General features: G+C 51.8%; 6 protein-coding genes across 6 annotated transcripts; 4 read left to right on the top strand and 2 right to left on the bottom strand.

Annotated features, from left to right (window-relative positions):
* Window positions 1-17: 17 nt before the first annotated feature.
* Window positions 18-4801, top strand: pan1 (actin cytoskeleton-regulatory complex protein PAN1; the record flags this gene model as incomplete). The annotated part of the gene is made up of 5 exons (XM_040842380.1): window positions 18-621; window positions 688-751; window positions 805-2856; window positions 2951-3496; window positions 3568-4801. The coding sequence occupies 5 exons, from the start codon at window positions 18-20 to the stop codon at window positions 4799-4801; spliced, it is 4500 nt and encodes a 1499-aa protein (XP_040701596.1).
* A 436-nt stretch (window positions 4802-5237) lies between these two features.
* On the bottom strand, window positions 5238-8313 carry ASPSYDRAFT_153850 (sodium/calcium exchanger protein; the record flags this gene model as incomplete). Its single annotated transcript, XM_040842327.1, has 2 exons — window positions 5238-8033; window positions 8104-8313. 2 exons carry the CDS (start codon window positions 8311-8313, stop codon window positions 5238-5240), a joined length of 3006 nt encoding a protein of 1001 aa, XP_040701595.1.
* A 637-nt stretch (window positions 8314-8950) lies between these two features.
* Window positions 8951-11712, top strand: ASPSYDRAFT_91070 (condensin subunit BRN1; the record flags this gene model as incomplete). The annotated part of the gene is made up of 3 exons (XM_040852429.1): window positions 8951-9018; window positions 9097-9673; window positions 9742-11712. The coding sequence occupies 3 exons, from the start codon at window positions 8951-8953 to the stop codon at window positions 11710-11712; spliced, it is 2616 nt and encodes an 871-aa protein (XP_040701594.1).
* An 840-nt stretch (window positions 11713-12552) lies between these two features.
* On the bottom strand, window positions 12553-14151 carry ASPSYDRAFT_154458 (uncharacterized protein; the record flags this gene model as incomplete). Its single annotated transcript, XM_040842374.1, has 3 exons — window positions 12553-13074; window positions 13126-13596; window positions 13660-14151. The coding sequence occupies 3 exons, from the start codon at window positions 14149-14151 to the stop codon at window positions 12553-12555; spliced, it is 1485 nt and encodes a 494-aa protein (XP_040701593.1).
* Window positions 14152-14693: 542 nt separating this feature from the next.
* Window positions 14694-15453, top strand: ASPSYDRAFT_32920 (uncharacterized protein; the record flags this gene model as incomplete). Its single annotated transcript, XM_040845034.1, has 4 exons — window positions 14694-14783; window positions 14817-14888; window positions 15042-15143; window positions 15250-15453. 4 exons carry the CDS (start codon window positions 14694-14696, stop codon window positions 15451-15453), a joined length of 468 nt encoding a protein of 155 aa, XP_040701592.1.
* Window positions 15454-18050: 2597 nt separating this feature from the next.
* Window positions 18051-19979, top strand: ASPSYDRAFT_154641 (C2H2 zinc finger protein; the record flags this gene model as incomplete). Its single annotated transcript, XM_040842385.1, has 1 exon — window positions 18051-19979. One exon carries the CDS (start codon window positions 18051-18053, stop codon window positions 19977-19979), a length of 1929 nt encoding a protein of 642 aa, XP_040701591.1.
* Window positions 19980-21311: the final 1332 nt, after the last annotated feature.

Here is a 21311-nt window from a genome sequence, read left to right as displayed (position 1 = left end):
CTGTTGCAGTTTTATTAATGTACTCTTCTTCGAATACCTTCCTGGGCGGTGCTAACAGCACCCGCCCCGGGCAGCAACCTTACATCCAGCAGCAGCAGTCTCCATTCTCGCAATTCCCAGCGGGTCAGCAACAACCTGCCCAACAGACTGGGTTTGCCCCTCAGCCTACCGGTTATGGACCTCAATTATCCGCGTTTGGTGGTCCTCAGTTGCAACCGCAAGCAACGGGGTTTGCGCCTGGACAGCTTCAACCTCAGTATACCGGTTTCCCCGGTGCGCCGGCACAGCAAGCGCCGCAACAACCTCAACAACCTCCACCAACCGGTTTCGCCTCAGCACCACAACAACAACCATCTCAATATGGCGGTTTCCCCCCTCAGGGCCAGGCTCCACAGATACAGGTTACGCCAACTGCAAATCTCCCGCTTCGAACAGGGATGCAGACTTCCTCTGACATAGCCAACTCGTTCCAGGATGGATCAGGAGCTGCGCCTACCCCGCCACCCAAGCCTTCCGCTGGAAGAATCCCAAACATCCGCTTATCGTTCATAACGGCACAGGACCAGGCGAAATTCGAGCAGCTCTTCAAATCCGCAGTTGGGGATAATCAGGCAATGACTGGTTAGTCTGACAACTTCGTTCTGTTATAGTCTCCAGGGAGTTCCATTTGACACATGTCGTTTATAGGTGACAAGGCGAAGGAGCTTCTTCTTCGATCGAAACTTTCGGGAAGCGACCTGTCGAGGATATGGTGAGCACGGCGAACCCTTTGATATGTCTACGACTCGAGCTTACAATTTGCAGGGTGCTATCGGACACTACTAAATCCGGACAGCTACTCTTCCCTGAATTTGCCCTTGCCATGTACCTTTGCAACATTCGAATCACAGGGAGAGATATACCCGCTGCCCTTCCCGAAACAATTAAGAATGAGGTCTCGAGTATGGTGGACATTATTTCATTTCAGGTGCCCGATACGCAACCAGAACCTGTCGCTAGGACGAATGTTCCTAGCTTTGATGCGCCATTATTGGAGAACAAAGCAGCCCCCCCAGCGCCCCAACAACCGCAACCGCAACAGCCTAACAATTCCCAACTCCTCTCTCAACTGACCGCACAACCCACCGGATTTCCACAACCTTCGGGGTTCCAGCCAAATGCTCCATTCACAGGTCAAAACCAGGCTCTCGCCCCGCAAACCACTGGTTTCCCTGGGCAAGCCCCTCAGCAAGGTCTCCAACCTCCCCAGATGGGCGTCCTTAATAACCCACAGCCAACGGGCTATACTGGCCCTCGGCCCCCAATGCCGCCAATGCCAACAGGATTCGGTTCCAACCTCAGCCCGGCACAAACAGGTGGATTGGTGGCACAGCCCACAGGCATCCCTGGACAATGGGGCTTTGTTAATGCGCCTGCCTCAGGATTACCCAATATCGACGCCTTGAAGCAGCAGCTAATGCCTCAGCCGGGTCGTGAAGGCGGGTTTTCCACTGCTGGGATCACTGGGAATGCGAATATTCCATGGGCTATTACAAAGGAGGAAAAGAGAATATACGATGACCTTTTCCGTGCATGGGATGGCCTTCGCAAAGGATTCATTGGTGGTGACACCGCGATCGAGATTATGGGACAAAGTGGCCTGAATAGAAATGATTTGGAAGCCATTTGGACCCTCGCCGACCCTCATAACCGCGGCAGACTCAATATGGACGAGTTCGCAGTGGCTATGCATTTGATTTACAGGAAACTCAACGGCTATCCTGTTCCCAGTCGCTTACCTCCGGAACTCATCCCTCCATCAACCAGAAACTTGAATGATTCAATCGGCACTATCAAGTCCATGCTTTCTCAGGATGCAGAACATCGAAAAGCTACAGGTGCATTCCTGCAGCCGCAGCAGACGGGAGTGAGCTACCTGAAGGACCACTCTTTCCGTGGTGGAGCTGTCTCTCCCGGTGTTGGCCGCAAAGATGCTACACTGTTTAAAAACAATGATGAAGCAGCATCTGGATATCGCTCTAGTGCGCGTCGCCGTGTTGGGAACACCGGGCGTACTCCTTCACCTGCTGCCTCACAATCTTCTGAAGATGAATTGTCAGTTGAGCAGCTGAAAAAGAAGATCCGCGAAACACAGGTAATGCTGGAAGCCGTTGACTTTCAAGATGAGAATCGTGCGGAGGAAGAGGATTCACTAGACAGACGAGACCGCCGGGAGGCGGAAAGTCTTATGGATCGTGTGCGACGCCTGCAGGACGATCTTGACACCCATCCTCACGCGTCTCTTCGCAATCTCGATACAGGTGCCGAGAGAAGAACCCTGCGCCGCCAGTTGCAGGCCTACGAAGACCAGGTACCGCAGATTGCTTCGGACGTTAGGCGCATTGAGCGCGAAATTGCCGAGGCTAGGCTTGAGTTGTTCCGCCTGAAGGATGCCAAGGCGCACCCTAATAGCGCACTTAATATTGTTGGCACAGGCCCTGGTGGTTCGGTCACGGAATCGGATCGCATTAAGGCTCGTGCCCGTGCTAGAATGCAAGCTCGCGCTGCCGAACTCGCGGGTAGGCCAGCCCCTGCCTCGCAGGATGATGAGGGTGCTGCAACTCGTCGATTGGAAGGAGAGAATGCAAGGGTCAAAGCAGAGAGAGAGAAGAATGATTCTATGACGCACGACGTGGAGGAAAGTGTCAAGGACTTTGCTAAAAGCTTGGAAGATAGCCTCAAAGAAGGCGGGGAAAGTTCTACACGTGAACACGAAAGGCGGCGCTGGGAAGACGCTCTGGGCGTGGAGGATGTTATCCGTGACTTTATTTACGACCTAAATCGCGGTGGCCGTACCGCGTATATTCGAAAAGAAGAGTAAGTTTTCCTCCCACCTATCCACTCTTTCGTTGCAAGGGCCTGGTATTGCATTTCTCTTTATATGCGTCCGAAATAATTAACATCCGATTAGGGACTCGAGAAGATCATCTCCTATGGAACAGCGAGCTCATGGACAATCGCCGGCACCTAATGCAAGTGTAGCTCGGCCGTCGCCACCGCCGTCGGTTGGCTCGACAGGATCTCTACCTGGTAACACGCACGAGGACCGTGTAGCCGCTGCAAGGGAACGCGCCCAACGCAGAATTGCCGAGCGGATGGCAGCCGCTGGTCTGAAACCTCAAAGTGACGCTGCGGAGACCCTTACCCAGCGGCAGGAGCGCGAAAGGAAAGAACGGGAGGAGCGGCTGAAGCGGGCGGAAGAAGAGGACTCCAAGCGAGAAGCAGAAAGGAACCGTCGCATTGCTGATGAACAGCGACCTCCCGGCACTCAGGCACCGAAGCCCGTTGGTAAAAAGCCTCCGCCAGCACCACCTTCGCGCAAGGGTCGGACTGATAGTACTGGCCAAGCGGATGCTAAACGGGCTGCTGATGAGGCAGCTAAAGCTGAACAGCTAGCTCGCGAACAAGCCTTGAAGGAGGAACAGCAAGCGCAGGAGGAAGAGACGAAGCGTCTAGAGTAAGTACCCCAGATGCCCAACCTACGTTGATCGATAAGTCTTGCTTACCCTTGCCCCCTACCCATCGTAGAACGGAGGCAAAACAACATGAAGACGACTTCGAGAAAGCGCAGCAAGCGCAGCAAGAGCGTCTCCGAGCACTCGAAGAGCAGGTTAAGGAAGGAAAGATTAAGAAACAGGAAGAGAAGCGCCGCAGAGAGGAAGCCAAGAAGGCTGCGCAAGAACAGGAAGCTAGACTCGCTCGTCAACGAGCAGATCTGGAAGCTGCCAAGGAGCGAGAACGACAGCTTCAGCAAGAGCTGGAGGGCTTAGACGCCAGCTCTTCAGACGACGAGGGTCCAGTGAATATTGAAACCCCTCAGGACAGCACGCCGACCCAAAGCCAGGTCCTTCCCCCAACATCACCCCCGCCTGCGCCGCCAGCACCCCCAGCGCCTGCTATTCCCGTTGTCAAGACACCCCCAGCTCCTGAACCCGAACCGACAAGTGCCCCTAGTTCACCGGAAAGCAATCGAGCGGCGCCAGCTAGCCTGAGCCCGGAGACTGAATCTAAGAACCCCTATTTCAGGAAGAACATTGCACAGTCTACAGACTGGCCGGCTGCAACAACCCCTGAAGCTCAGGCTACTGCTACCCCTAAGGCGGATGCCCAGTCCACTAACCCATTCCATCGCCTTGCTCAGCAGCAACAGCAGGAGCCTGTGAAACCTGCCTTTACAGGTTCCATGCCACTCGAACGGAAAAATCGCGCACGTCCAGAGGATGACGATGACTGGTCAGCAACTGGGTCTGATTTTGAATCATCCGACGATGAGGATGATCGCGCAGGTGGTGGTAGCGCTAAGCAACTCGCGAGTATCCTCTTCGGTACTATGGCGCCTCCACGCCCTTTGAGTGCCATGGACAACCAGTCTCCGTCCTCGAATTCGGCGACTCCAGTGCAAGATAACCCGACCCCGCCAGTTCCACCAATTCTAACTGAGACTGAATCATCTCCTGCTGCTGGCGGTGCCCCTCCTCCACCACCACCTCCTCCTCCGCCACCACCACCAGCCGGAACCGCACCCCCAGTGCCCGGAATTGAATCGCCGCCTAGCGCTCCACCCCCTCCACCACCGCCGGCAGGGGTTCCAGCTCCACCCCCTCCTCCTCCAGGACCTCCACCGCCCCCTGGCCCCCCGGCGGCCCCAGCTGGTGCCTCGGATCGGGGTGCGCTACTGGCCTCAATCCAGGCAGGAAAGGGGCTTAAAAAGGTCCAGACCAACGACCGAAGCAGCAGCTCCACTGCGGGGCGCGTGCTGTGAGTACCTCTTCTTGGATATCCTACATAGCTAGCTTCTCAAGTTTCTATGTATTTTACATCTCGGGTCTTAGCCGTCTCTTCCAGCCGAACCGATGTGTGTGTTCAACATTCCCAAAATGTATTGCTGTTAGTTTATCTAACTATTGCAATTTTCTTTCCCTTTGTTGGTGGTCCCGTGGCTGGCGCCTTTTAGTCGTGCGTTTGTATATATTGGCCTCAATAAATACTTTGCCTTTTTAATCCAAATAAACAATACTACCGGATACAATGAACTTCACAACATTCGTTAATAGACAAAGATTGTCACAGGAAGTGGTATTCCAATGATATGCATAGAACCAAAGCTACAAGGAAGGCCAGGGATGTAGGTATGCTAAACCAAAAGGAAAAAAGAGGGGAAAAGAAAAAATAGAACGAAAAGGCCAATTCCAATTTATTTACCAAAAAATTTCAGCAATAACGTTACCCAACGTAGTCACGCACCAGAGTGCGATAAGCCCGCAGCCGACTTTTCGGTCCATCCGCCATTTATTCCAGGGTATCACAATAAGTAACCCGATTAAAGTAGCAAGAAGTGTAGCCCCACTAATAATAAGGACTTTGGAGACAGCGATATCGTAGGTGACATCCGATGTGGCGATGGTTTGCGAGCGCTTGTTATGCAGAGTCATGTATAAGCCGCCGAGACCGATCCCAAGGAGGATGTTGAGCATAGGACCGCCGAAGCAGGCGCTCAAGGCCATGACTGGGTAGCCGAGACGGGCGACAGTAATGTTGGCGACGAGATCGCCAAGGGAGTTTCCGACGGCAAAGACGGTAAGACCGAGGAGGGAATCGCTAATATTGAGGATGACACCAATGGTTTTGAGAAGGCTCACTACTTCTGTAGCTATGATTGCGATCCAGAAGATAGCGACAACGAAACCTAGAAGTGCGAGAATTGGGCGCCATGAGCTTGGAGGGTGGCCCAAGTAGCCGCGGGCTTGGCGTAGGCTGATAACAAGGGCACCAAGACATATCAGAGAGAACACAAGGCCGCCTAGACTGAGAAGTAAAAAGGTTCGCGCCGTCAGATACTCGTCTATGGAGGTCCAACCAATTAAGGCTACGAACTGGGGTCCCATGAAGAGTTGTATATATACCAGCCACAAGCACCACTCCCTTGTGGGAGCGGGTACGTCAACGGGATCGCGCACAGCAGGAAGTTCAGAATCGTAGCGCGAACGCCCCCGTTCCGATTGAAATTTGTTGCCTTGTTTTACCGCCATCCGCTCCGTTGCAGTCCTCGAGTCGTGAGCTTGGAGGAGCGGAGAATCTTCTGGCAGACGCACAATAGGCGCTGCTGTATTTGAATCGTCGGAGGTCACGATGACTGGTAAGCTAGTTGAAGTATCTTCAGATGGCGCAGGATCAATAACAGGAAGAGTGATTGTCAGGAGGAATACACTAGGAGCTGCGACGATTCCTAAAATTTTCTCCCAAACCGACTTGGCTTTCCATCCATTTAAGGTCGGGAAGAGTATGGATAGGACGAGACGTAGGCGTGAACGCGAACGAGGCCACCAACTGATTGGAGACGTACGCCGACTACTCCCGTCAAGCATATCTTCGTCAAGTTGTAGCGGTTCAGTAGGGCTGAATGGCGCAGGAAGACGAACACTTGGCGGCCTTGGAGATGGTGACGTTGGCACATCTTCGTATGACGGGAAAGGACTAAATGAGCCAGGTGGAGTGTTATTCTGCGGCCCCGCTGGGTACTTCGTACCCCTCGGAGACACCTGTACAGAGCGTGAATCAGATGCCATATCCGAGTAGTTTGGAGAGCTGAAGACATTTGGCGGAGCAAGTAAGCCAGGATTTTGAAGTCTGGAGTTTGGCCCTGGACCCGGACCCGGGCTCGGACTCGGACTCCGCGACGAATATGGGCTCGGTGTAGATGTCCTAGACAAGCTCGTACCAATCTGGGCCTCGAGAGTATGCGGAGGCCGTGTGTTAACTTCCTCATCTATGGATGGCCTGCTCACCGTTAATTGGGGCCGCGCTGTGCTGTCAGGGGGAAAGAGATTGGTGTCTAATCTCAAACCCATAGCATCGTTTGCAGATACTGCCCGGGTGCGATTAGTTCCATAACCAGCGGACAGGAGATTGTTAGCACGGGAGCGGCTGCTCTGAGGATGAGATGCTATGGACATGTTATCCGGTTCTGAACGGTGTCCCTGCGCACCGCCCGGAGTATCTGAATACCTTCCAAGGTTGATTGAATGGTTTCTATTGTGACTTCTCGATCTCTGCAGTGAAGACAAAACCGACTGGAATTCCAATGCGCCAACCAAACTCGGTCTGATAGGATTGAGCGTATTGCGCCTATTCATTGAAGGTCGATATATGCGCATGTTGTCTCGAATCTCTGCGAGATGGCGGTTGCGGGTGTCATCGTCCTCGTCGGCGTCTGCGTCTTTCCACACCGGAATCTCAGCATTTTCCAGAGCATCAAAATCTTCGACAGTCGCACCACGGAGAAGATTAGTCGACTCTGACGCCATCCCAGGATCGTCTTCTTCCATTTCTTCGATATCTAGTTCCTGATTATCCGGTATATGGAAGTGAGACCGAGCCGCCATATTCCTCTCCTGCACTCGGCGGCGTCGAACTATGTACCAGTGCCATGTAACGACGAGTACAACGTAGAAGAAATACAACGCAACCATAGCGGCTGACTCCCAAGTATGAAGGTGGCCGTCCGCCAAAAGAACCATGCTGAAACTTATTGCGACCACGAAATAGCCGACATCACGAACAAAGCTTCTGCGGGCGACTTTGAATGGGCGCACCAGCGCCATTGAGCCGGCAACCACCGAAGTTATAAAACCTGCAGCTCCGATGAGCTCTCCAATAGCCAAGCTGCCACTGTTGGACCTCATGGCGGCAAAGGTCGAGAAAACGTCGGGGCTTCCATTTCCGAAGGCAAGGAAGGTGACGCCAGTCAAACTCTCACTCAAGCCGAGGAAGCTGGCCAAGGTACTTAAATCAATGCATAGAAAATCGCTTGCCGCAATCCCGATGGTACTAAATAAAAGTGATAGCCAGAATATGATGATAACAAAAGCGAGCAGCTTGGCATCTGCAAGAGTGCAGTAGTATAGCTCAAGGTACGAGAAGAAACCGTCTTCATGGTCCAGGCAATACGAGCGAATAAAAGCACATTGATCGTCTGCATTACGGACCTTGCGACACTGAAGCGACAATTGATAATCAATAAACTATTTTCAGAGATAATTCCGGGAATATAGTGGAGATAAGTACCTCTGGTTCATCCTCCCGCTTTGTGAATAGGCGAACTGAAGAGCTCGAAACGCCATGAGCGGTCGAAGAACTGCTCTGTTGGTTTAATCCCCAGCTAAATACCGAAAGGACGAGGAGGATCACGAGAGACCAGTAGAATGGCCTAACTGAGTATTGACGTCTTCGGCGAACCGAAATTCGAGGAAATATGGACGTCAGTTCTTCAAGCATGGTGAAAGATGTGATGGGGTCATGGTGGGCGCGGAGTCGAAATGTCGCAGAGGGAAGGTCGGTCGGCCAGGAGTCAGGGAGGGGTCGGTAGATAAAACACAGATGGGGATAAGAGAAGAGATAGTCTAAGTCTAAGAGGTCGCAAAGAAACCCAAAAAATCAAGCACGGCAGTGGATACAAATATCAATGCAAGAAGACTCGATAGTTGTTGATTGGAAGCCGCTGGCTGTTGATGTCACAGCCCAAGGCGGTGGTGGCTGTGCATTGTATATTACCGTATGATCCGTATCGTACCGTTAAGTACCGTTAAGATTTGTGCCCGTAATTGATGTGGCTGATACATAGCCACGTGATAATATAGGCCATAGGTTGCTGTGGCACGGCTGAACCAGCACTTTCTTGTTTGTTGACGTTCCCTTCCTATTTGTTCGCATCCCGACCACACATCCCCGACACACTGCGCTGGACAAAATCATGCTCTCATCCCGAATTTATACATAATCAGTCGCCCACTTACACTTTTTTCATATTTTCTTCCCGATTACGGCGACCGTAGCTGCGTCGCGAGGACTGCGTTCGCTGACTTTGGAACATCCCTTACTCTGTTGCTGCTGGGGAAAGACGGGACCATCCACCATGCCCCGCGTCTCAAAACATCGCCGTTCTAATGGCGCCGCCACACCCCAGAAGAACTCACCTCTGAAGTACGCCTTCACTCTTCAAAAAAAAAAAAAAAAAAAAAAAAAAGTCCTGGTGAAGGCGACACTAATAAACTCGATTAGGATTCCGTTGAACGATGATATCGGGGAGAAGGCGGCCCGTATCGGGGCCCGGCAGGCTCTACATGACCGCCAGATGGACCAAATCAAGGCCGCCGTGAAGACACCCATGCCACCGCGCAGATATACCACCTATGATCGATCGAGCATGAGTCCCGGCACACCCCAAGGCTCTGGTCACCGCAATCGTGATAGCGATGCTCACGGACGTCGAGGAGTTACCCCGATGAAGCGTGTGCCAATTTTGGCCAACTTTGAAGAGTGGATGAAAATGGCAACTGACAACAAAATTAATGCGACAAATTCTTGGAACTTCGCGCTGATTGACTATTTCCACGACATGTCTCTTTTGAAGGAAGGAGACAGTGTGAACTTTCAGAAAGCCAGTTGCACATTGGATGGCTGCGTGAAAATCTACACAAGTAGAGTTGATAGTGTGGCCACAGAAACCGGGAAACTTCTGAGTGGTTTGGCCGACAGTAGGGACAAGAAAGCACGCGAGGCCGAGGGCGAAGGGGAAGGAGCCGAAGATGATGAGGAAGATGGCGAGGAGGGTACTAGCAGAAAGTCGCGGAAAAAGGTACAGTCTAAATGAACACTGAAGAGTACTTTGAGCCTGCTTAGCTAACAATGATTCCTAATGTTCAGCGTGCGCATGAAGCCACACTCGCTCCGTCGTTTGCTTCACTGCAGTTGAAAAAGTTCGAGCTGGAGTTCTCGGTTGACCCGCTGTTCAAGAAGGCATCTGCGGATTTTGACGAAGGCGGTGCCAAGGGTCTACTTCTCAACCACCTGGCAATTGATGGACATGGCCGTATCGTGTTCGATAGTAGTGATGACGCCGTGGAGACTTCCAAGGATACGGACGGCACAAGAGCAGAGTCAGAGCTTCCCGAAGATACCGAACCCACGCCGCAACCCCAGTCCGCAGAACAGCCTCGCGATGATTCATTCGATGCGGGAGTGGAGATAGATATTGCGCCCCTGGCCAGCAAATTCTTCCCAGATCTCGAGCGAATTGAAGCGCAAGATATCTGCCCTTCTTTGAAAAATTTCGACCTTGGCGACCCTACTGGTTCGTTAGATATCCCTCTCTTAAAAGCCCCCGAAGAATGGCGGCATGACAGAGGAAATGAGGAGGGGCACCCGTCAAATGAAGCCTCTGGTATTATGCTAGACGACGATAATGCTGTCGGGTTCGATGATGATGATGCAAGCTTGGCTGGCTTTGACCTCAGTGATGATGCTGGGTTCGGTGGAGGAGGGGAAGCATGGGCTCGTGAAGCCGCTCTAGAGCCCATGCTCAAGGTGCACCGCGTTGACCTAGAGGGTGAGGAGTCGCGGGATGGAGAAGATCTCGACCACGATGATGCTTATGCTATATCACTCAATCATCAGCCAGGCAGCCGGGACCATGAAAATATCCTCAGCTATTTTGATAACGCATTGCAAAAGAATTGGGCGGGACCCGAGCATTGGAAGATTCGACGAATCAAGGAGAATTCAGCTACGGCTGCCGCGAATGCAGCGCCAAAACAACGGAAGGAAAAGGAACCTTTTGAGATTGACTTTTCTGCACCCCTTGACCCGGCTGTGGCCGAATTGATCTACACCCCAGCAAGCTCCAACTCTACTATATCGCTCCCAAAGACACAATGGAAAACAAAGGGCCGCAACCTACTTCCTGACGATAAACACTTTAACTCGCGGCAACTACTCCGCCTCTTCCTGAAGCCAAAAGCACGGATGGGTTCGAGAAAATTGACGGGACCGCGAAGCTTCAACCAACGACGCCAGGAACAAACCTCTGGTAATGGCGACATGGATGAGGCATTCTGGGCCAACCACAAAACAGAGGATACTGGTGACGAGGAGGCAGCCCCTGGGGCTTATGATGCCAACTTCTTCGCAGATGATGATGGTCTAGCCTTCCCGAATGGCCTGGGTATGGGCGACGATGACGATGACAACCTGCCATTCGCGGATGCCAGGGAAATGTTGTCTCCTCCGCCCGGTGGGACTCTGGGCACATCTGCCGAAGAAAATGGCGGGGCCACAGGTATTACGGCCTTACTGAACATGGTTGGCGCTACTCCTGGCGGTGGCTTCGGATCACAATTAGTTACGCAGGGCGCTCGGAGAGCACGACCCGATTATGTTGCCTACGCGCGTGTCGCCAAGAAGGTTGATGTCCGCCGACTCAAAACAGAGATGTGGAGAGGCATGGGTGATAGACTAATATCCGCAATGGACTCCGAGACTCAACCCGGCGATGTGACCAACCCGCCGGAAGAACACCGTGAAACCGACGACGATGGTCCTCCAACCCCGACCCCGATACATAAACGCCCAAGGCTATCGTCAGACTTGGAAGATCCCAAGAATAACGGGCACTTGCGTTTCACTCAAATAATGAACTCCCTCAAGTCTGTCTATGCCCCTGAGACGCTGCGCGATATTAGTACATCATTTGGCTTCATTTGCCTACTTCATCTAGCCAACGAGCAAGGGCTAATGCTGCAAAATGACGATGAAACGAGTGGTCTTGGGCTAGGCAATTTAGAGGAGATCTTCGTCACGAAGGATGTAAATGCTATTATCGACGAATCGGCGGCCTGAAGCAGGCGACTCGTATTAATTTAGTGAATTTGCGGTGGAATTTTCGATATCCGCGGTGTTGTTCTTTTTAGCTTTCAAGCCTAAGGGAGTGACACGAGGGGCCATATGAGTGATGTCGATCGGATTTGTTTTTCAGGAGTTTCGTGGGAGTTGGCTTAGTAGGCCTTTTTTATTAGGTTATGGCTCTGGTGCTTTCTGATTTCAATATCCAATTTTCATTAGCCTTTTCATATGCAATGGAGCGGGCCGAGAGCCGGCACACACACTGGTATGATGAAATCTTTACTTCCCGAGTACGTATGCCTAGTAGGCATGGACGCGCATAGTATCATTTGACACTAGCAATCCACTTTATGTAAATCAGAATCTAGCCGGAGTACCCTATTTTTGACCTCGTGCTTCCCTACAATTAACAAAGGAGGGGGAAATAGGTAAATAGATCCTGATATTGTCTTGAGAATATAACTCGCTCAGTGGTATAACTTAACAAACATGCGGCATCAGCATAAAGACAGACATAAACATAAATGAATGGAGGGGTTGCTGTTGGAGTTGCCATTCTTTTCCAGAGCAACGGCAGTAAACGACCAAGAAACAAAGAAAGTATTAGGTATGTTGTGCTGTATCAGTCGCCCAAGTCCAGTCAGGCTTCCGTTAGGCTTCCGTTACATAGAATATATACGCCCATTGAACTCCAAAAGTACAAAGTGTGTCTGTGGTCCATTTTGAGTGGACTTCCCAGACCGTGTTAGGTTGATATACACCGGTATTTTTCAGCGCAGGAGGTAGCTAATAGGGTTTCAATTGAGTGGCATGTACGCCCTCTCAACGTACTATCTATTAGCGGGCTCCTGGAGGAAAGCTCGGTGTCATTGGACTAGCATAGGCGCCGGGAATCGGCACAGCTTCGTATGTTCGCTCTCCTGGCGCGGCACTCATGTGTTCCTGGGGAGGAGACGGCGTAGGGGCCGGAGCGGAAAACTCTCCCTGCTCTGTCTTTGGAGTTGCGTTCTGCACACGAATGGGAGGCGGCTGGAGTTGGAAAGTTGGCTTAGGCCTGGTGGGAGAGACAGGAGTTGCAAACTGCGTAGCCGTCCCTTCCCCTTTCTCCGCTTGGGAGTAGGGATCCTGCATTGTTGTCGAGACCCACGGTGATTTGGGGCTTAATGGGAACCCTGGGGTGTTGGGGGCGGACTGAAGTTGTAGCTGGGCTAGGTACAAGTCTGATCGGGCCTTGTCTCGGCGACCCATGGACTTAGCGAGCTTACGCTTGGACCAGAATCGGTAGAAGACAACGGCATAGATAAGAACAACCAAGACTTCGACAACAATTTCAATGACGGCGCAGACTAGCCCCCAGTCCTGTGGAGTATTAGCAATTATTCCGGAAGTTGGAGGTTTATTGAGTCTCACCTGGAGGCGGCACAAGAGAGGATAGTCAATATCATTGGCATACACTGTCGCTCGCTGGTTACCTGTCACACACGACCAGCCCCAAAGATCCTGATTGCCTCCATTGGACTTGGAATTCTGGTAAATTGCTGCAACCACAACCCACAGAATGAGCGTAAATCCGAAGAAGCCGACAGAAAATATCGAGTAGTAGACCGCAACCTTCTCTGCACGCTTATAGCCACGTTTTCTCCAGGTCCAGAAGACACCCAGGCAAGCGAGCAGCGACAAACACGCAGTTGCTAAAAGCAAGTATTGTGGCCATGGGTTGGTACCGACGGCCCAAGGTGTGGTGCCACTCCTTGAAGGTAGGTTCTTGGTCGCGTGGAAGATGGTCAAAGTCGTACATAAAATGGCAAGAACAATTATACTGCAGCCAAAGCTGACGAAGCGGAGGAAGATCTTGGCCACTCTAACACGCACTTTGATAGCCTGGTATCCGAGTAAAATTGGTCAATAGCGTGAAATGGCGGGATAACATCAACGTTAACTCACCAGGTCTTTTGCGTTTGCTTTTTCTGCCTGCTTCTCTTGCTTCTCTAGATTAAACTCTTCGCGAAAAGTTGGACTAAGGGGGTTTAATGTGCGGGCCGGTGTTCCCGGTACCTTTAAGGCGCTTTTCAGTGGTGACACCGGTACAGCATGATGAGGCACATGCTGCGTGGGGTCTTGTGCGTTCACATAGCCAAAACCAACGTCAGAGACATCGGGCTGGTTCCGAGACTGGTTCGGAGGGTCCGCAAATGGAGACCTGCTGGTTTCCATAGCAGTAGGCGAGTGAATTGTAGTTGCTTCCGCGAACCGGGCAGACCGGGGGCTTGTCATTGGAGCGGCCACTGTGTCTGGACAGCTTTCCTGCACCCCGCTTGCCATTGGTTGTGGCGATGATGCCATTGACCTTCGGTTATTGTTTCCAACAAAATCTGTTGGCGAAGTTGGCTCGTAAGTCTGGGGGGAATCGTTGTGACTGTTAGTCGAGGCGGACATTGTGCTTAGGGTCAAATCGCTACTCGGTGGTAATTGCGAAAATATGCACAAGATATGACGAGAGCCAGCTCTCGGCGTAACCTCGACTTCCTTTTTATCGGTATACTGTAATGCTTGGCGGCTGGAATCAGCACTGTTTACCGAAACGAACCGAATAAGTCCACTTCAGGCGAATATGAGAATCGAGCTGGAAATAGAGCGTCGTTCTATGAAAGACGTCCTAGATCATCGATGTGCACGAACTCAGGCACTGCAAGGAGATCGTCAGTTACCGGCATTCCTCCCAAAGAGGTCATGGACGAGAGGTTTTGAGGAAGACGGGCGACTCGACGTTTGACGCACCTCCTTCAGTAGAATAATCGGGCTGACTACCAGGCAAGATGCACTCTGCGACATTGTCAGTTTAAGCTTAGAGCAGAGAGCTTTTGAGAACGAACCTTGCTCAAAGGTCTAATCTACCTGTGTTTTTTTTATTTACTATAACTGGCCTGTGTTTCTGTCCTTGGATATGAAGCGGCGAACCCTGCGCTGCTTGTACCAAGATGGAGACCAGTGGTCAAACCTGGAAAAGAGTGTTGCGTTGGAAGCAAGAGGAGAGACAGAGAAGAAGCGACAGGATCCTTGGGAGCAGCGTGAGTGCATCGATTATCTATGATGGGCGGCAGTCACGCTCTCTCAGCGGGTGGGGAGGGGCGCGCCATCTCGAACAACGTCCCATCACCTGCGAGAAATGGCAGGTAAGCGCCCGGCATTATGCTGAGGAACCAGGATGGCGCCAATGATTGGGTAAAATCGAAGTCAAAAGCTGGCCAGGAACATGGCCAAATGGTCAAACTGGCTGGGGGAAGGTGTCGAGCTGGGGTGTGACTGGATGGCTGGCACATCACTAGAGCAGCAGTCCTGGTCTATCACAGTGGGGATTGCCGGAAGCCAACCAAACTCCAGACGACACCAAGCTGTTTAACCTCTCAATTCTCACGCTTCCTATGCAGGTCTGTCACCCAAGTAGCGAATGAGCGCCGCAGAATGGCAAGTCTGCTGTGTTTGCTTAGCGCCGGGGTTGATCTCCTCCCGAGCAGCCAACCATACAACGTGTAGAACCGCTGGCCTACGTGGAGGGCGAATCGGCCGGTGAGGCCATTCGGGATTGCAGATTCAACGACGGAATCTAAAGATAGATTCGAGCAGAGAGTTCGAGGTTCCGACTCCCGGACGTCGAGGAGGGAAGTTGGGAAAAGAGCTGGATGGATGACTGGTCGAAAGTTCGAAGCAAAGAGACCAAATTGCGGAGTCGCTGCCTGAGGCGAGCCACCCTGGTTTCCTGCAGAATCCTTCACACTTCAATGTGAAGTCTCTTTGTTTGCCTGCAGATAAATCGCTCTCGCTGTCTACGCACACATTGCCCAATAACTAACCCAGTCTGTCTTTGCGAGAATACCTCTGACAACTGCGTACCGAGAGTTGAACACCTGTGTAGGGCTTCCCTCATGGTCATGTCAACTCCCAAAGCAATGCCCCGCGACTGCTAAATCGACCCTCAAAATGCCGATTTCTAACACATCCATTGATGTATATACCATGGTCACCATCTGCGAACAAGCTTTGGGTGGAAGAGTGTCATTGCAGTGTGGCCGTGGGTGATGCGTCAAAGCAACAGCCAACCCAACCCAATCATGATTACTTGCCGCTGCTGAAAGGCAGGCTTCGACTTGCCCACCGATTTTTAGCAAGCATATCCCAGGGGCTTTCAAGGCGCAGCTGGCAAGAAACCCACCAATCATTTCTTGCCAGATGAGTCCCTGCCTGGGGACCACGCCCTGGTCTCTGTCAGGGGCCAGTTGTTATCTCCTAGCGCCTGAGTATCGTTATGGCTTCAAGTGCAGTCATTGGGGCAGATATTCTCGCATCTGGGCACTATCATCACGCGTGATAGTCTGGTCAATAATAAACCGTCACGAACAGGGCGCGCGCGCTTTAATGTGTGTTGAATACTTGAATTGTTGATGCATCGACAGCCCTGTAAGCACAGCCTCCCAGGCGGCCCCAGACCCGCTGAGCCACCCTCCTGCCTGAGGCTTATAATCCAACAGGCGCAATCCAGGTTTCAGCGTCAAACACTGCCCCATTCTTCTTTTCCTGTTTTTGACGTTGACCATCAGCTGTCGGATGAACCCGCTTCAAGTTTGTCATACACTATAGATTGATTACAAGGCTCAGGCCAATCGGTGGCTAATTCAGCCAATAGCAGGATGCCCTGGGGTGTCTGTCGGAAACCCCCTTCACGAGTTGTGGGCTCCCAATAGCAAGCGTGACCACTTGACCAGGTCAATGAGTTATACTCGTTTATGAGGTATCCTATATTACCCCTCGTGGCGGCATTAAAAGTGCTGGGGTCTGGCATGACTGCGAACGTACTGAAGCTGGAGCCTAGAGCCTTAGGAACCAGGTTACAGGTCGCAGCTGTATAACAATCTTCCAGGAGGACTCTTTATTAGCAATCAATGCTTATTATCTTCAGTGAAATTTCAGAACTATCCGGCCCCATTGAATGCGCCTTAGAGACAAAAAAGTGAAACGAGCTATTATTCTTCTGCAGTCCTGCGCCTCTTGGTTCCTGGCTGGGGAAATGTACTACGTATTATTCAAAGCGGCGATACCGTAATTTACATCCATCAGCGAGCGGACGCCGGACAGTGCAGCGGTGGATTGTGCAGAGCCGCGTGTAATGTTGTCACGGAGCGTATTGGGCGAGACGCTCCAGCCACTTCCTTCCTCGTGTTTGAATCAAGCGTCCTGTCCATCGTCACTCCAGTCCGGACCACCGCCTCCTCTTCCCTTTTCCCTCTTCTCTCTTTGCTTTCTTGCGCAAGAGCTTGATTCGTGAGTCTGTGACTGCCGTCTTTCGGTTTCAACCCAGGCATTATTCTCCTGTTGCACTGGTTCCTCTTCTGATTGCTCTCCACACCCGCCGCTTTCTCCCCTTTTGGGCCTTTCAGAAAACGCCATTATCTGCAAACTATCCGGACCCGACGCAGACCCAGCTTCCCTCGACCCAAACGGTCTATCTCATTCTTCAGCCAACGTACTATTGTGCCGAATCACCAATCCATGCCTCGCACCTCACCACCAGTTCCAATCACAGCTCACTTTCCATCTTTTGCTGCCTCCCCGATACCGTAATTCTCCCCATTCTGTCTTGCACCCACCAACGTTGTCACTTCGCAGAGCTTCCTGTCCACTACCCGGCACGCATGTCAACACAGCCTCTCTGTTCCCACTCATGCCTGATACCAAATACCTTGAATTCCGCTCGCAATAATTTACCTATTCATTAACCGTGTCCAACAGACGGAGAATCGCAAGGATATCCTCTTAAATATCGCTGGTTCGCAGCGTTTACTCTTGCTTTGCAGCCTAGTTGACCAACCCGATCTCGCCGCGCATCCGCCACGATCTTTTAGAACCTTCCCACTCGATGGGTTGAACCCACGACACGCTCTGATCGAGTGGAGAGGAAAGAATTCCAATCCTGTTGGCGAGGCTGATTCGCTATTTTTACACATCCACAAGGCCCATACTCTTGTTCCGGCCCCAAGTTGTCTGACGAAGGCTGAATAACCCCCCGTCAGCTTGCGCCACACTCGGGTCTTGGTGAGCGCCCCACGCGACAGCGCCCCCCCGTCCCCTTGCTTTTGTTCACTCTTTTCGAATTCCTTTTTCCGTACATTCATAGTCCTTTATTCTCATTGCTTCCCCCATTCAGCCAATGTCACCCAAGTTGTCAATCATTTCGATTTTGTCAATAGGCCTTCATCCACGCTAACATGATCTCTACCCACCTAGCTCCTCCATATCAGCATCATTCACCATATCGAGGTAGCGTGAAAGACCCGTTACCCATGGCCGCATTGATGCAATCAAGCAACGAGCCCGTCGCAATATCCAACCCTCTACCCGCGTCGTCAAACCCCATAACTGCAAGTTCCTCGGAGCCTGCTGCCTTCCTGAAACAGTCCAAACCAGACTCGAGCCTTACCTCTATTGCTAGCGCCGGATTAAACGTTACGCGATCTAAAGATTCCATACCCTCCATGTCAACAACAACATCAAACTCCGGCTCCACGGAGCGGGCCCCCGAGCCTCACAGAGAGCCAGACCAGAACAGCTCGCAAGTTGCGCGAGAAGCCCTCGGTGCGAGTGAGAAACAACAATCTGGCTCCGTTAACGACTCATTAGCCATGCACTCCGATCATATGCAGGTGGATGGGCATCCTGTCCAAGGTGAGGCAGGCGAGTCCGTCTTCAACGCCACTGAAAACGGGACATCTTTAATGAACACCTCGACTGTAGCGAGTCCTGGACCTATTGACGACGCCATTTCACAGGATGGTGACCAATCGCGTCATCAAAATGACGGTGACTTGCACCAAGACAGCAGTAACAAGGCGTTCTCGTACCCTATGCCTACCGGCGGGTTCAACGACCCACGGCGTGGTCTCAGCTTACCTAGTTCTGGCTTGAATAAGGCTGGTCAACGGTCCCCGTCGGCTAAGAAGCATCGTTGCCCGTATTGCGCAACGGAATTTACAAGACATCATAACCTTAAAAGCCATCTGCTCACGCATAGTCAAGAGAAACCGTTCGTATGCACAACCTGCCAGTCGCGCTTCCGGCGACTCCATGATCTCAAACGGCACCAAAAGCTCCATACCGGCGAGAGACCCCATATCTGCCCGAAATGTGGACGCCGATTTGCCCGTGGTGACGCTCTTGCTCGCCATAACAAAGGTCAAGGTGGTTGCGCAGGGCGTAGAGCAAGTATGGGAAGCTACGCCGGCGAGGACGAGTATGGCGATGCAGCTGCAGGCGCGGAAGATACAATGGAAGGTCTTGTCTACGCTGAACCGGAACGCATGGACGAGGAAGATGAGCGCCGTTACAACATGCCTAGCATCAAGAAACATGATATGCCGACAGATTCTGTTGCGCGTTCCAACAGTGTAAGCAGCTATCAAGCGCGTCAACCCAGTACATACCCTCCGATCGCTGCGAACCGACCTTCACCTGGCGGACTTTACCCTCCTCCAACTAGCCATGGTGCTTCTAGTGGCTCCCCTTCTCCAATACCTCAGCCAGGCAACCTGACGTTTCCTCCGGTGAATCAATCTTCTGGAGCCTCGGCATTTGCGCCTCCAAATATGACAGAAAGTCCAAAACCGCTCTCGCCAAATGCTCTGCCTCCTCACCAGTTGGGACACGGTTCCGAAAACAGTATACAACTTCATCGTCCTCATTCGCCGGGAATCACACACTCATTCTCCCAACCGCAATATAATCGACCAGGCCATTCCCAGGCACCTCTCTCAGCCACTGGCCACTCTGCGTCAAGCTTGGGTCTTCCACCTCCTCAGCCTGGCGCTCCCCAGCTCCCCCCACCACCTGGTTTGGGTTCATCGGAACCTCGCTTTTCCCTTCACGCCCAGAACTCCGTACAAGCACCAGGGGCTGCCACTAAACACACGCCATCACATAGCCATTCGAGCAACCACGGCGGTCCATTATCATCGAAAACGATACCTGAAACAGCCTCGGCCAACAACGTTCATCCCTCTCATGATCCGAGTCTTTTTGATCAACAACGTGATCGAGAGGAAAAGCTTTGGGACTATATTCGCTCCGTCCACGATGAATTAAGCGGGCTTAGGTCGGAGGTAGCCGCCCTCAGGGCCCAAATGGCATCTTCGAGTGTGAATACCTTGACCGCACCCAATCCTGGTATTACACAACCGTCAACCGACACAGGAACTGCGAGTACGGTGCAGCGGTGAATTTTGCATTGCTTTTTGCTCACTTGATCTTCCCTTTGGCCCTGCTATGCTTAGCGACTACCCTCTCAAGGCCCTGGCCGTACATTAATATACATTTCCCCGACAACTACTACTTCTTTTTGCGCCATGATATATATCCTTCATTCTATCTTGACGCCGCTGACGACACGATTTTATTGTTAACGGAGGGCTTTTTTTCTTTGTGTTCTGATCGGGGGTTCCTATATTATTGCAAACTCTCGGGTTCTTGGGAGACTCATCTTTCTCATTCCTGTTTCTGTACTGAGGATATATTTATGGATAGCGATATTTGTATGGTGTATGGGGAAATTTTTGTTTCTTTCCCTTCTTTAGCGGACTGTGATATAATTCTCATAACTCCTGCATAATTTTCACCGCATCTTTGACGCTCTACATATTCCGCGGGGGGTGGGTTTGGGTTTGGGTTTGTAACCAAATCCACCGTTGATCGTATTGGTCAATCCTTCTCTAGAAACTGACGCACGTGGTATGGAATAATGAGTGGGCCCGTCTGTTGAAATCCGTGCAATGAAGTGAGGTGTGTCAATCACTCCCGTTGCAGCGTCTCTTCGATGTCGTAGTCGTGGGCAGGTCCATATCTCCTAGTTGGCGATATCACACTTGGGACTGGCTCGTGGAACCCGCAGTGCCAGGCAAAGCCTACCATGGTTGCTGTTCTTGAGCGTTCCATTGCTTGAGTCTAGATCACTTGATTCGGGACTGTGCCACCGAGGCGGCGACGTGGGAGAAAGGGCGATTTCTGCGGGATGAACCCTGCGAGACTTTTGCAGAATTAGAAGACCTGCGACTGAAATGAGAAATGAACGGCTTTAAAAGCGAAGGGTTAGGAAGAAAAGTGAAAGAGGTGGTGCGTACTTATTCGTACGTGACGGGAGCATGAGGGGCGTCAATGACGGGCGGGGTCGGGACAGCGATGATGAACATCCTTGAAGTAATAAGTAGTTTAGCCCAGCGCTATGGAAGTTTTCTTGATAGGCATCGCGATTTAAGTACCTCTTTCAACTTCTCATTCATGGAATCACTCCCGAGCAGCATAGAAGGCACAAGAAGTCGGACCAGCTTGGCTGGATCCAGTTTCTTAGCCCAGGTGGGCTGGACGCTTCAATGACGTATCGATGAGTACTGACACTTCATTGAAAAAAAATAAACTGTCGACTTTCTGCATCGGAGCTTCACCTCTCTTCACCTTCATTTTGTCCTTGTACTGCTCCTGTCGCCCGAGAGAGGACTCGACCCCGAACCAAGACCTAAGCTCCCTCATTCGATTGTAAATTGCGCCGCCTTGTCAAT

The sequence above is a fragment of the Aspergillus sydowii genome, assembly GCF_001890705.1.
Source record: "Aspergillus sydowii CBS 593.65 unplaced genomic scaffold ASPSYscaffold_7, whole genome shotgun sequence".
NCBI classification, from domain to species: domain Eukaryota; kingdom Fungi; phylum Ascomycota; class Eurotiomycetes; order Eurotiales; family Aspergillaceae; genus Aspergillus; species Aspergillus sydowii.
The sequence above is the reverse complement of the archived record's forward strand: the minus strand, read 5'-3'. Positions and strand labels throughout refer to the sequence as shown.